The sequence below is a fragment of the Mesitornis unicolor genome, unplaced genomic scaffold (assembly GCF_000695765.1).
Source record: "Mesitornis unicolor isolate BGI_N332 unplaced genomic scaffold, ASM69576v1 scaffold21701, whole genome shotgun sequence".
Lineage (NCBI taxonomy): Eukaryota > Metazoa > Chordata > Aves > Mesitornithiformes > Mesitornithidae > Mesitornis > Mesitornis unicolor.
The window spans coordinates 5044-20906 of NW_010166060.1; the positions used below are offsets into that span (position 1 = coordinate 5044).

At 36.9% G+C, this 15863-nt stretch overlaps 1 protein-coding gene across 1 annotated transcript; it reads left to right on the forward strand.

The window, feature by feature from the left end:
• Window positions 1-771: 771 nt before the first annotated feature.
• On the forward strand, window positions 772-15302 carry LOC104548744 (nucleolar protein 10-like; the record flags this gene model as incomplete). The annotated part of the gene is made up of 8 exons (XM_010194851.1): window positions 772-898; window positions 2560-2639; window positions 2802-2900; window positions 3560-3649; window positions 5636-5809; window positions 6204-6451; window positions 11364-11466; window positions 14839-15302. Coding segments are annotated over 8 exons (1041 nt in total), but the record flags the coding sequence as incomplete, so codon positions are not given.
• Window positions 15303-15863: the final 561 nt, after the last annotated feature.

Here is a 15863-nt window from a genome sequence, read left to right on the forward strand (position 1 = left end):
TTGCTCTAGAGGGAAAGATGTAATGTTAGATTTTTCCATTTGGCTAACTCAGCTACTAAAATAGCAGCACTGGAACAGTTGAGCATGGCTGCGTGCATCAGGATAGAGAGGAATTTCTATCAGAACAGCAGGAGGGAAAAGTGAAGGGAGCTAATTGTTGACTTGGGAAATTGGAGGAAGCTTATATGGAAAAGTACATTGATAGCACAACATAATATTGTTCAAATAAATCCTTTGTCTCGTGATAGAAATATGCAAGTTTTCTAATATTTCCCCTTATCTGTTCATACAATCTAGCTCTGTCCCTGAGTAAAAATATATTAAGTATACTTGTGGTGTTTTAATTAAAATAAGTAGGACAGAATAGGAATTAACATGATTGCATAGTGAACCTGATGATCCAACAGTGCTTTACGGATTAGTTGCCATCTAGTGCCATTAGTTCATAATTTTATCTATAATGTTTGTCTCTGACCTTTTAATAAATTAATCAGACTGGGAGCACTTGAAACAGTTAAACCTGAAACCTCTAGGTTGTTGGTCTCAAATAAATGACCTAAATTAAAATAATGTTTACATAATCTATACTACTCATTATTGGTAATGCAAGCAGTAGGTTTAATTGTGTTCTCTAACTGCTGTTGCTTGTAAGGTCTGTTTGATTTTAGGGGGATTCATTTGTTTTTCTGTTACAGCACAGTAGCTGAGAGCCTAACTGTAGGATTTTTCTGTGAGCATATACAATGTTACAACTTTCTGTAATATCCACAGGTTTTAGGACCTGCCCCAAAATGGTGTTCCTTCTTGGACAACTTGACTGAAGAATTGGAAGAGAATCCGGAGAGCACAGTTTATGATGATTACAAATTTGTTACCAGAAAAGACCTTGAAAATTTAGGTAAAACACTTGAATATCCTCTTTAGCTGACTTCTTGGTTCAGTTTTTGACCATTTACACATGTAAGTTTTGTAATTCTGATGTGACGTATGAGGACTGTTAGAAATCCCCTGGCAGTAGTTTCCTCCAGCCTTCTTGGTTATTAATATTCCAGCCTGATGGCTTCATGCTCTTTGGTTCCCAACCAGTGCAACACTAGATACTTGTATTTCTCAGATTTTTAAGCCAAGATTATATTTTCTGATTTAATAGGTCTAATAATCTGTTGTGTGGGCTTTCAGACATTAAGTGGAAGGCATAGAAAGTTAAGTTGGTTTAGTTTTCAAGATATTTTTGAGGGGCTGAAATACTATGTTGAAACTCGCAGCATAATCTGCCAAAGGCTTCCCTATTTGAATGTAGTAACTTCCAGAAAATGCACATAATTCTAGGACTAATATGTTTCAAGGAATTGCAATACTGAAAGTTATATAGCAGAGAATGTGAGCATACTTCTCCTAAGGTAGTTAGTCCTTTTTCTGTTCATTACGTGTTTTGATTGCAATGTTTTTGCTCAAGTTTAGTTAATTTACCTCTGAATATGGGAGCTGGGATTGGCCTGGCAGGAGGCGGCATAAGGAGGAGGTCATCAAAGTACCCGCATCTTTAGCATTAGGGTTCTAGTGCAGATGGGCTGAATGTAGCCCTCAGACCCCTATCTCAATTGTAAGGGAATAAGGCAATGTAGTATTACCTACCTAGAGACTTCACTGAGAGCAGTTATTCTGCTTTCAGTTCACTAGAACTTAGTCAAATGAATTTAGTCAAATTCATTTCCCCTTAAATGCAAGCTTTCAAATCAAGAACCATCTTAAGGGATATTTCACATTTCATTTGTCAGCATTTCTGTGTGTTAATAGCAATGGCTTGAGTACTCTCATTTTGGCATATGCAAGAAGTTGTTTCCTGGGAACAGTTGAAAAAATTTTTAGAGACAATTTTACTTTCTGAAGTACACAGTGGTTTTTCACTTTTTTTTTGCCATTTAGTTCTAGAAGTTGTTTGTTAGTTCTTAATTCCTAAAGATTGGGGTCTGTAGAGGATATTTTGCTATAGAAAGCTTTTCTTTTTTTCAGTCTTGGAATTTTGTAGAAATACATGGAAAAGTTAGAGAACTCTTAAATATTTTCATTCTTACTTAGGTTAGGGCCTAGGGTGACAGTTCTATGCCTGATGTGGTACTGTATTTTTTTCAGTATGCTAATTCTTCAAAGATAGTGACCTAAGGCGAAACTCTTTTTAATTAAAAACATAATTGTGCCACACTAAAAAAAGTGATTGTCAAACTTCTATGGACTTTCAGAAAAAATCCTCTCAAATTTTTCTTTGTAAACTTTTATAGAGCGTAGTACATGTGGGCATTCTTCTAAAGTGCACAGTAACATGCATTATGATGAGAAAACTGGATTTTGTTGCTCTGAAGAAGGTCAAATTTCTTGCTGGCCAAACTGATTTTTTTTGCGGTTTTACTTAGTCTTTATGTAATGGATGTGACTGTTAGAGTGATGTGTTGAGTTGGCAGTGCTTGTTTGTCTTGAATCGGGTGAGTGAAGTGGCTAGCTTGGAATATTGCTTCTTCATATATGAAAGCTCTTTGAAATACTTTCTAACTTTTTTCCCAGGCCTTGCTCATCTCATTGGATCATCATTGCTCAGAGCATACATGCATGGCTTTTTCATGGACATAAGACTTTATCATAAGGTAAATAAGGCTGATCCTTGTTAGTTTTTACGCTTAACAATAAAATATGCATTTTGGGTTTTTGTTGGTTTGGGGTTTTTTTTTGTGGTGTTTTTCTCCAAATAATGGACTGTGTCCTCTATTAGTGGTATTTTCTTTTTACTTCCTTGTGCTTGTTCGAAGGCAAAAATGATGGCCAACCCCTTTGCCTATGAGGAATACAGAAGAGAGAAAATACGGCAGAAGATAGAAGAAACTCGTGCACAGAGAGTTCAACTAAAGGTAAATCCTGTAAACAATGAGTACACTTCTGGAAAAACTATTCATAAAGAGTAATATATTCTTAAGTATATCTCAGATGTAGTGACTTAGGATTTGTTTATCATCAGAGACACAAAGTAATTTATAGAACTTTTGAATGGAAGCATAGAATTCCTGTGTGTGATTCCCACAGATGAGAGAGAGAGAGAGAGAGAGAGAGGCTGATACGGAACTGGAAAAGAGCAGCTCTCATCACGTTTGCCACTTAAGTGTATAACCCACTGGTGAAACTTGCAGTGTCTATTTCTGTCATTAAAATAAACAACTTAAGCCATTAAGACATAGTACTCTGGAAAGAGATTTATAAAGATAGTGTGTTTATAACTAGCTTATAACTTTCTAGATTGAATTTGCTCAACATACAAGGAGAAATAATGCTTTTAAAGTACTGAAGCTCATGCATTACAAGGTAAAAATGTCACAGGCATTCTGCTTAAATTTTCTCCAAACTCTTACTTTAATAGTACCTAAAAATATTTGGAACCAATCAAGGAGCTTTTCAGCAAGAGTTATAAGAATGAATAAGAATTCTCTCTTCACCACACTTATGAATGTAAATCGTGTAGATTTTTGCATGTGTAAAAGAGTAATTGACCAATTAATTGCTTTTCTCTCTTTAGAAACTTCCGAAAGTCAATAAAGAGCTTGCTCTCAAACTGATTGAAGAAGAAGGAGAAGAGCAACAGGTTGCCAGAAAAAGGAAACAGAAGGTGAACTTTTGTTCTGGAGAATTCTTTTACATAATAATGCTTACAGTACTGAATTTTTGTTGTTGGGGTTTTGGTTTGGTTTTTTTGTTATCTGGCCAAACGGATTCAAAATTCCCTTGTTTCTGTTTCTCATAAAAATTCTACAGGTGGCTTTAAAGTGGATTTCACTGTAGCTGCAGCACCACAAAGACCCTGTAGTAACAAAGCTTAAAATAATTAAATGCTCACTGTGAAGATGATGTGGGCTTGACAGGATTCCAGGAGGTAGCTAAATGCAGCGTCAATACCAAACTTGTTAGAAAAGTACCTGTTGTTTGCATTTGTTGGTATTTTGGTGGTGACTATGACAAGATAGATGTTACCTGTAAAACTGAAGGTACAATTGCCTTTCTTTGTGTACACATTTATCTGCATTTTATGAAGTAGCCAGACTGGTTTGCTGATTAGTCTAGAGTACATATAGATTGTGTCAAGTGTGTTTTGTCATTTAGACAGTTGTTATATCACCTGATGACTCCTCCCCACCTGAGGAGGGAAATCGGGAAAAGGGAAGGTTACCCATGGGTTGAAATAGAAACAGATTTAATAAAATAATAGTAAGAAAAAAAACCAGTATTAATAACAGTATCAATATAAAGTACGCATAATTTTATACTCGACTGATACAGTGGCGGAGTAGGCTTTGGGAACAGAACGGTGGGTGAGGCCCTCTTGGGATGGCAGCCATTGAAGATGGAGAGCTGTCCCCAGAACGTGTTTATAGTGAGTGCAATGTTTGTGGTATAAATGACTTTCTGTTGGTCAACTTGGTCATGTGCCATGGATTTCACTCTGTTCAGCTTCTTGTATAGTAAAGGTTGGCAGGACAGGTGCAACACGGAAACTGGAAACAGTCCTTGAGCACTATGACAACCTGCATTCCAGTGCTGGCTGAAAACTATAACAAAGTGTCTTATCAGCTTGTTCTCATTGAAAATGAGTACTAAAGTCTTTAAAAATGCTTTTTTCCTGACTAGAAAACTGATTTTAAGATTCTATCCCAATAAACCAGGAAAGTGGACTAAGAAGAGTAGCATAAAAATGCACGTTCTGGTTATTTTTCTGAAGTGGAATGAGAGTCTTACAAAGAGCAATGTATTTTAGGCTTTAGAATTTGATTTTTCGCTGTGTTTACTGCAAGTCACACATTTGTAACGGTTTCTCTGTTTGAAAATGACACTTCTTGTTTTCTGTATTTGTTGTTTGTTTCCTCACACACACACACTACTTAGGTAACAATGAAAGCTTAATACTAGGGTGGGGGTGAATGTGTTCTTATAAGTTTGGTGTTGCAAGATCAGCTTTTTATACTAAAAAGCTATGTATGCAATAACTTTAACATTGCAACAACAGGTATTCATATAAGCTAAAATTGGAGCTTGAACTGTTCCTAATTCAGCAGTAGCATAATTTACACTGATTTCATTTAACTTTGATGTGAAGGAACTGCCCTTTCCATTCTGTATGCAAGGGCAGTGAAGAAAAGTGTTGTAAGATTTATAGAAACACTTACTCTAATGTGTTTATAGTAAAACAGTATTAGCATTGCATAAAGACATGTTTACCCTGATAATTTCTTGTAGAATCATCCCTGTCAGGCAGGATATTTGCCTTGGAGGTACTGCTGATTAGTTGATAGATATCAACATGTCTCCAGAGCAGCTGGCTGAATGTTTGAGAAACACTAAATAAAAAATATTAATAATTGTGTATTTAATGTGTCTATAGTGTGCACAAAAACCCCAAACTGTCTTGTTTACAGGTAGCTTAGAATGATAATATAAAATATAATAAGCATAAATCTTGATTTTTATATGACCTGGAAGGATAAAGCAACTGACATCTTATATGGTAGTTTTGAGTTTTGTTTAAATAAGAAGTGTTATTTACTTTACCAGTGCCTGTTTCAGAATTTTATAACTCACTCATGCTTTGCTTCTTTTCCAGAATCTGCCTAGCCTTCTCAAAGATGATCGGTTTAAGGTCATGTTTGAGAATCCAGATTTCCAGGTGGATGAGCAGAGTGAAGAATTCAGGCTACTTAATCCACTTGTTTCTAAAATAAGTGAGAAAAGAAAGAGGAAACTAAAGGTCTTGGAGGAGCTGGAAGCACAAGAACAGGTAAAATATTTTCCATTTGGATTAAGAAAAATGCATCGTTTGGGGGATTTTTTGGTGTGTTTCAGTCATTCAGATTTTTCATCTTAGAAAGAAGGAAGAATGGAGGCAATGCAAGAATGTCTCTACAGCTACAGTAATTAGGTGTCATTTATAATGTTTTCTGAGTTTAGATGTGAACAGTATCATGTCTACATAAATATAGATTTGAAAAACGTAAGATATGTAGGTGGAAACAATTTTATAATATATCTTCTTTATTTGCTGTTACTGCTTTTGTTCAAATTTTAGTTCTCTTTAACTCTGTGTAAAAAGCTGTCGCATACTCTAACTGCTGGAGTTGTCTGAAAAGAAAATTATTTGATGATATTTTATTTAGTACTATTTTTGTCTGCAGGAAGGGGAGGAAGAACCAGAAGGAAAAGCAAGTGATGCAGAAAGTTCTGAGAGTTCAGATGATGAAAAAGGCTGGGTTGAAGAGGTCAGGAAACAGCGCAAGCTCCTGCGCCAAGAGGAAAAAGTAAAGCGGCAGGAAAGGTTCAAGGAGGATCAGCAAACATTACTGAAACCTCAGTTTTTTGAGATTAAAGAAGGAGAGGAGTTCAGAAGCTTCAAAGACTCTGCCAAAAAACAAAAATTAATGAAGTAAGACTTATGTTCCTGTTTTAATAGCTGGGGGTGGACGATTCTCAAGTATTTCTCTACAATGCAGGCCAGTGGCATTTTGGCTTGGAAGCACTTTACTAGTAAAGCCACATCTGGTGAATCAGGGATGTAACTTTAAGCAACATAGTTGTTTGAAAGCTTTGTTTTGTAGTTAGAAAAATACAATGTTTAAAGTATGGCAGAGACGCAGCACACATGAGATAAAAGATTAATATTCTGGGCCAGATTTGGGGGTCCTTTATGAGGTGTTGGTGAACTGCTGCTCTCACAAATAGCAACGCTGATGTCTGTGAGACCGGTTGTATTTCTCCACCAGTGTGAGCGTGTTTTTCATTTGCCCCTTTAAAAGGATGCAGAATGCTGCATGACTGGTCACTATTTTGGGGGTAGGATCAAGGTGGTAAAACAAAAATTGTTCTGTCTGGATATTTTTATAGCATCCAGGAACTTTAAAAAAACTACACGGTCCTTATATTGTCAGGTCTTACTATTTCTGGTTTTCTGTTTACAATGTGAAAAATCAGACTTAAAAAATTGATGAACAACTGAAGTAATTGTGTGCTGTATAAAGTGCACATCATACTAAAGGACTTGGCTTTGAAATGCTTAATGCCTGCAAATCTCATTGGTATTTTTTTTTTTTCAGAGGTGAGTTGAGCCCTTCAGAAGATGAGATTTAATAGCCTTTTATTATTTGGAGGGCAGATATTAATATTAAAACCCTTTCTGAAAGACAATAGCTTCAGAGTTCTTGCAGCACACTGGATGCAGAGCAGAACTTTGACTAATGTTGAAAACAAGTTGCTGGGCTAGATGGATCTCGTAAGAGCCATTATGTTTTTATTTAAAATGATACAGTCAAAGAAAAGGAAGTGAATAATATACTTAATGGGACTGTTTCTTTGTGTCACTAATGACTGACTCTACAACCTAGTTGTTCCATGATGGGAATTTTCTGAAGATATATGAAAAAACGTTAGATAAAAATTCAGCCTGTCCCTTAAATGTTCAAGTTTTTAACTGGAATTATTACGTAAAATGGTCTTTAATTATTACTGGTCCAGTGTTTCTACAGTAGTCTACCATTTCCATGCTGTACCTGTAAGAACCCTTTAAATAGAAGTAGTGGTTTTTATAAATTGGGATTTATAGCAGCTCTGCAGAACTGATTCCCATGTTTTCCTTAGCTGTTTCTCATCAGCAAGTGTTTTCACACTGGGATTTTTATTTGTTCTTTATATTTAATATACCCACTCATTCTGGACTCCAACATTCTGAGATTTCTCCATCAACTTGCTTCAGATTATTTTTCTTTCTTTCTTCCAGAAGATAAAGTAACTTTGTACTTCTGTCAGTTTTTCTTCTTTGTCAGAAGAAAATCCACTCTGGACACTCTGACAGAGTATTGTACGTTAAGGATATTTTTTACACTATACTTGGGCTTATAGTCGTGTTAGCAATTGAGTTGAAAGGTGCTCTTTTACTCACGCTCAGCTGCTGACCTCTAAAAGAGATTCTCAAGGACAATCAGTTGGAAGTGTTAAGGTTTCATTTCACTCAAAACATGGAAGGCTTAAATGGGAACAGGGATACTGAAAGTTAAGTAAGTAAGCCAGGACAGGCGTAAGGAAGAGCAACAGAGAGAAAAAAACAATGCTGTGTGACGCAGGACAAAATAAATTCTTTCATCCAGTGTACAGAGGGAGAAAAATCATTGCTTGAGCTCAGGAAATAAGCAAATACCACAAATATGTCCAGTGGATGGAGGAATATCAGTGATTACATAAACCATGGAAAGACTTTTCAGAGGCTGCTTTTATGAAAGAGAGAATCTGTTTTAAGATTCGCTGCTAATTCTCTGCAGAGTATTTTACAGGTGTGGTGCCTAATTAGGATTGCTTAGGTTAGATACCCTCTGTAAATTCTTAAAGGAAATTTAAAAAATAAAGGCTGATACCTATTTCTTATTATGTATAGCTGATAGGATTCGGTAATCATCTTAACATAGTCTGTGTTGTGAGCTACGTTGTTTGGTTAATTAACATTTTTACATACTAGAATTTTATGAAGATACCTAAATATGTTTTCCGCTGCCCTGATAAGCAGTCAGCATAAAAATAATTAATTCAGGTAATGTACTGAAAATTGGAAAGACTGTAGTGGCATGTACAATCTGGTGAGGCTGGCATGTTTGTTTTTGATTTGATTTATCCAAGTTATGGAATGATGGTCTGTGACCAATATAATTAAGTACCTTAATACCTTCACTATGCATTTAATGGTTAGGTGTTCTTTTTTTCTCTAATCGTATAATATTCTACCTGAGGAAACAGTTTATGACTTATATAAAACTGGGTGTTTCTTTTGACATGTTCCTGACTCAGCACGGCTCTAAGCCCAACTTCTAAAGCAGTGGTGCATACTAAAAATGTCTTTATAGACCAACAGTCTACGCATGTCTTTGTGCAGGAAACTGCAAAATTTACTCGTGGTTGTAAAAAGCGCCTTGTCTCACATCAGTCTGTTTAATTTTCCCCTTTTGCACTCTTTTGCACTTACATTCAACATGTTTTCATGTGTATTAGCAAAGATGCAAAACTTTGTTTACTTGCTGCATAAGTTCCTTACACAGGAGGGGTAACTTAAAAGGAATCCATAGAAGGAAATTATTTTTATCAGTGCACTAAGAGCTCTCTTGATTTTCTTGATGTCCCTTTAAAATGTTTGTTATTGAAGGTAGAGCATGTCAAAATTAAAAACCACAGTAGTCATACTTCAGGAAGTTTGACAGTCAATGTATGTCTCTTCAGAGGTGGCCAAGAAAGTAAACAAAAGCCAACAAAGGCATAGTTGACATTCCTAGGTATTACTGTAAAACAGCAGGAAAAGTCCTGAAAACCTGTTCTCTTTATAACAAAGGAAAAGCAAGTGCTTGGGCAATTTATTTTATTTTTTTTTTTACTGTAGGGCAGGGAAAGTTGCTTTTAATAACACTGTTAATGTATCCCTTCAATCAATTTGTTGAGGATGATTTTAAAAAAACCAAGCCAGCTGTTGTGTTTGTGTACCAATGTGTGGAATCCGCTGTCATTTGAGGTCTGCACATATTCAGACAAACAGAGCCATACCTGCAATTACTCAGTAGGATGGCAACCCCACAGCGTTTTGCTCATACCTCCTCATTTTAATTTTTCTCCCGACTGAAGCATTATCTAGGCAGTCATGCTAAATAATTGCTGGGTAGTAGCCATATTTCTCCAGTTCGCTTTCAAAGGGGAGGGAAATGGGACTTCACTTGAATGCAGAAATCCCACTGCAATGTCGGTGACTGATCTTCTGCCATAGTTAGCTCTAAGGCTTAGCTTGTCTTCCTGATGCGCACAGATGGAACAAGTTTTTACATGTACTCAGTGTAAAAGATACTACAGGAAAAAAATACAATCAAATTACCTAGTCATGAGAAATAAAGTAATTCTTGACAGTAATTTTTCATTGTTCATCTGAAAAGTTTTTGTTGCATAAAATGGCTCATTAAGCAAAATTCAGTGGACTTCAGAGTCTTCATGCATAGGCCACCATCCATGAGCCCTTCATCCATAGAAATGCCATTGACTTTGGTGGCTGCTAATCATCTGTATTTTTAAGGATGACTTATTTCCCACTTTAAAACTTGTACAAAAAAATTGTCTCTCAGCCCTCTTCAGAGAGATCTAATAAGGCACTAATAGCAGCATGTCCAATTGCAAAAACTAACCTCACTTACAGCTAGGTGAATGTTTTCTAAGTGCATCAGAGTGAGTTTGATCATGCAAGCCATGTCATATTCTCAGGTGGCACTGCCATGGACTGCCAGGGGCCCACATGACAGAAGGAGGAGTTGTGTTAGGACCCACAGGTGCCTTGAGAGAAGTTGGCTGAAGCCAGCACCGTCACTGCCTGCCTCGCTTCTGCACTGGGGGCTATGCAGGAACAAGGTGCCTCTCCACTCCTCAGCTGTTCCAGTTTACAACCCAATGTACTGCAGTCAGCAAGGGTGATATTAAATATCTGCTCACAACCTGGAGCAGCTGGGACACATCCATATCTCTTGATTTTGATGGGGTATTAGTGTCCAGTGGGGCAGAGCTGAAGGCAGGGTCAGTTTTGGCCACAACAGCTACCTCCTGCTCCGTAGAGCTTTTTGCCCGAGTGAGAGGCACTATCTACACCAGCCTGCTTACGGAAACTAACTGATGAGCACAGTGTGCTTGAAGGCATAGGCTCATGTGGAGCTCTTCTCTGGGTTCAGGGTCGGTCTTATTTATCGCATTCACTTGTTTGCGTTGTTCTTTTATTTAGAAAACCCTTTGCCTTAGGCTGTTGTGGGCGCCGTGTCCGAACAGTCAATTGTACTTGGACTAGGTTGTTTGTCTCTAGCAGTGGAGTGATTCAGTCGGTGATTCATTCATTCTGATGTATAGTCAAGATTATTTCCTTCCATCAAAAGTGTTTCCAATTCAGAAATGATAAGATTTCAAGAAAACTGTACATATCTAACCTTATTATTTATTATTTGTATATATATCTATTACTGTAGCTGAATATTCCTGACTTTTTCTAATATTTCATAGAAAACTGTAGCAATAGAAGGATGTGGTTTCTTTCTCAACTACAGCTTTGTTGCTTTTTTAGCAGAGAAAACAATGAACTTTACATAATTTTAAAATGTTTCTACCAAAAGTAATTATCTGGAGGGAATGTTTTGAACTTGTTTCTTTTCTGTTTACTGAATGTTTATTTTCCAGAGTTATGGAATTTCAGAGAAACTGAGATTAGTTTTGACTGCATTATCAGCCTTTATTATAGTAAAAAGATGGCAAGAATAAGGACTAATGTTAATTATTCTCTGCAGGAAAACTCTTGGAGATCGTTTAAAGCTTGAAGAAAAGCTTGGCACGCTCAATGTGTCTGATACCACAGTAGGCAGCAAACAGGCAACATTCAGATTAAAGAAGGTGAGCTATATATATAATTTTTTTAGATAATATACAAGTAACTTTAGTTTTTGCATGAAAGAACAGGAACTTTAAAACCGTCAAACAAATGTCCCTCTTCATTTCTTTATAAGCTGCCAACTCTCCTGCTTCTTGCCAAAAGAATGAAAGCCTCCGGTAGCGCTCTGTGTGTTTATACCCTTATAACTCAGGCAGCACTCATAAAATCTTGTGTTCCGGTGGAAAATACTGGCTTCCATCTTCTAATAGTTTATTTGCAGACATACAATCAGAAGCTTGTGACCTTACCTGACTTTTGTACCAAGACTGATCACATCTTGGTCTGTAGATCCAAATGCAGTCAGGATGCTGTAGGGGACAGCCTTTCTCTAGGTTGATCATGTTGGTAGGTGTCAGCATGGAAAAAACAGAGCTCCTGACCACCTTTGTCACTGAACTTGTGTAACATAGATCACCCAAATGAGCACTGGTCCTGTTCTCCCTGCCAAATTCCATTTGATGCGTGTGATTGACTGCTGCCTATCTGCCTTTCCCAAACGGGTTTTATTTCCTGTCCTAAGGAATTTTGTAGATCACAGACAGGTGATTACTTTATGGAGTGGGCAGAGTTAAATGTATGGGTGCCTCTGCTACTGCTATACAACACTTAGGGATTTGTTTAGCTAGAAAATTGTTTTAGAACTGCATAAAGGACACATTATAAAAGCTGAAGACTCATTAATTGATACTAAATCTGACAAAATGTACTTCAGCTGAAACTGTTTTTCCTCAGATGAGCCTCTTTACTGTAATACATTTTTCTCGTACTAGTGGTCAGATATTCTTCTCACTGGTAATACTCCTTTCACAAGAATAGCTAAGTAGTTTTGTTGGTTGTCACATGGGGTATGCATGAAAAAAATGTTTAATAACCAAATTTGTTGGACTATTTCTACCTTATTTGATTTACCTGATTACTGTCTGTTTGCAGATGTCCTTTTCCATCTGTTTTTGATTCCTGTATTACTGGAATTGAAAACGTGTTGTGGAATAAGTCACAGATTCCTCTGCGGTGCTGTGTAGGATAACCATTCTGGGGATTGTACCAACTTCTGTAACTGATACATTAGTGTCTTGCAGCTAATTATATGGGCTTTTGGGGGCTTTGAATGCAGTCTTTTTTTATAGTAGCTTTAAATTAGAAAGTGCAGAGCCACAGGGTTTCTTGAAGTTGGTGGTGAACAACAACCCGTCACCTTTTGCGAACAGTTTTGTGAAGATTTGGGAGTAAGCTGGAAGAAGACAGCTGTGGCAGTGGTTCAGAATGGCATTTTCACTTGATTCCATCAGATATGCTATAGTTTTTGAGGGTTTTTCATTATGTTGCTGCTAACACATGGAATTTTTTTCCTCTGTTAACTGCTTTATTGAAATACATACGTTGTGCTCATTTGCATTAAAAAGATTTTTAGAAATCTAGTTAAAAGAAACATAATGCATCTACAGTGGAGATCTCTTCTCCTATCAACAGAATAGCAAAAAATAAGACTTAAAAGTCTTCTCTGAACTAAACAGACCTTTTGTATATATTCTGCATTCCCAGGAAACAGAGCAGGGAGAGCTAGGAAGAAGTCAAGCTATGCAGTGTGCAGTGTCTTGACACTCCTTTTCAGAGGATGGAGAGACGAAGTTGGCAAGCAAGCCAAAAGAGATTTTGGTGTTAGTCTGATCATCAGCTTCTGCTTTGTGATGCCCTTTCCTTAAAGTGCAGGTGTATTTAGGAGTAGGTAGAAAGGTTTAGTGAAAGAGAATTGTGCTCCCATAGGGTTGGTATTGTTTAACCTGTAAGTCAGTGGAATTGAGACTGAACTTGGCTGCTGCAATTGTGATACGTTAGCAGCCTCCCAAATGCCCAGCAACCGCTGACAGATTCAGCAGTGAAATGGTTCGTCATTGATATTTCACAGTGTCGTTTTCCAGGAATTTTAGTATGGTTCCTACAGTATGGCATCTTGTTTTTCAATTTCAGCAAGCTTTAAAATCGCAAAGAGATATTACTAAATAGCAGGGTTTCTGAAATACCAAGGTACTTAAGCTATTTGGGAGGTATAGGGGACTTCTTTTAAAAAATCCAAGCAAACACCAACAACAAAACAAAGCTTCAAGTGGAAATCAAGATCATTCAGTTTCAGTATACTGGCGGTAGCAGTCAACATTATATTAAGATTTATCAAGACTGTTTCAGATAAGTCTGGAGACGGAGAGAAACTACTTAGATTTTCACATAGGTGATTTCTTGTTTCCCTACTTGCAGTGGAAACAGGAGTCAATAAATTTCAACAGTGTCTAAAGACCACTAGTGTTTATTACCATGATACTGGTGTGGGCTTGTTGCTACATTTGGTAAATTGGTTCATATCTCACGTCAGCCAAAATGTTTTCTATGCATGCAAATGTCTAGCTCAGGCTTTAAAGGTGCTTAAACAGGAGATTTGGGAAGAGATGGGCTGATGTGTGTATGCTGCTGATTACAGAATTAAGTGCAGTGAGGATACAGCTGCATCAAGTAATTCTGTCACACTGTTAATGCACTTATCCTGTGCTGCTGTTGAAATTGCTCTCATTGCTGGAGTATTTTATAGCATGGACAGTTGCCTGAGCGTGGCTAGTTCAAGTCTGCTAGTTCCAGTTCATGCTTAGTTTGAAGACAAGCCTTAGTCTTCCAAAGAAAACAGTAGTTTATGGCTGTAAGACCCATAAGAGCCATTTAATCTATGTAGTATGTAAATGAAACCCTTTCAGCATGTTTTTGATAAAAGGGGAAAACACTAATAGAGCATGTGCCACAGGAGCAGAGATTTTAAATTCTTTTCATGTGGAAATTCTTCCTAGAATTGCCTACAACATACCAAACACTTTTAAGAACTTTTAAGAACACTTTTGAGAAAACCTGTATATTTCAGCAAATTTAAATAATTGTTCTGTCTTTTTAAAATGCATTTGTGCAAATACTAAGTTTTGATAATACTAGTTAACCAAAGTAGATACTAAACAACCTCAAATTGCTCTACCTTTTTAAGGGCACTAGAACGGAATTTCTAGAGTGTAATTTTACAGTCTATTGTTAGACATTGGTTTTCATCAGAAGTATATGATTTTATTCACTGTTTTTTCAATATCTTTGACTTGAATATTTGCTTGAAATTACTTGAAATTATAATGCCTAAGGATAGCCAGAACCAAGAGGTACGGTATAAGACAACGTAGCGTGGGACCATTAACAGTGATGTTTCCAGATTTCCTTACTGGTATTCTGACTTGACATATAGGTACTTGAACAATGAGGTGATGTGTTTACAAGAACCTGAGTCTGTTTTTGTTTTAATATTCCAGTCGGAGCAGCAAAAGAAGCAGCAGGAAGCTGAGAGACAACATCGTCAAGAGAGGAAAACCCTTAGGCGTTCTGCTAGTCATCTCAAGAGCAAGCGTGGAAGAGGACGACTGTTTCGTTGATTTATTTTGTTATTTTCCTAAGATACTTACCTCATTTTTCATCTGAAAAAGGGACTTTCTCAAATTGGGACATATTACCAATATATTTGTATTCTGATTCATTGATGAGCACAAAAAGCAGAACTTGCTAAACCCTGTGTAAATTACTGAAAGTTTATGAAAGTAGAAGTATTGACCAAAGGACACTGCAAGTATGGTGTGTTATAAACTCCAGTGTGATCTGTATTTGTGCAGAAATCACCAGCAACTGGTTATTGTGTAACCCTGGATGTTTCCTATATAAGAACTTTTATATACAACAAGGCTACCTGTCTTTTATTTAAGAGCTGTGAGGTTTTGCTTTCTGAAATCTTTATTTGTGACTGCTTAGATAGAAGATCAAGGGTAAGTTATTTTGTTTAAAAACTTATCTTTACAAGGGCACAGCAAATTTTGCCTTTACAGTTCTTGCAGCATGATACACAACTGTGTTTTTCAAAAACTGACTTTGGGTTTATATTCTTGGGTTGGCTTAGTAGCCAGGAGGAGGTACAAATGGTTGTCATGAGGGCAATTGAGAATACCGAATTTCAGTTCCTCTCAGTCACTCTACGAGGAAATGTCTCTTGCCACACTAATATGCAAAGAGGAATCTTGTAAGGATAGTCTTAAGTTAAATTTTGTGAATATTGCCTTTGTTCAGAATCCTTAAGATCAGGTTTAATATGTTTTGGTAAGCCAGCCATGGTTCAACATAGATCAAGTGGTGTATATTCATGTAACAAGCACATTAAGGCCATGCTGGTAGCCTGCTATTCTTCAAAAGTTAGTTTAGTTAAATAACTTAAGATACTAGAACCTCCATTAAGGAAATGATCGATTCTTCTCTGTCTTCTTTTTGATTCCCAACGGAATGCTTGTTGCTA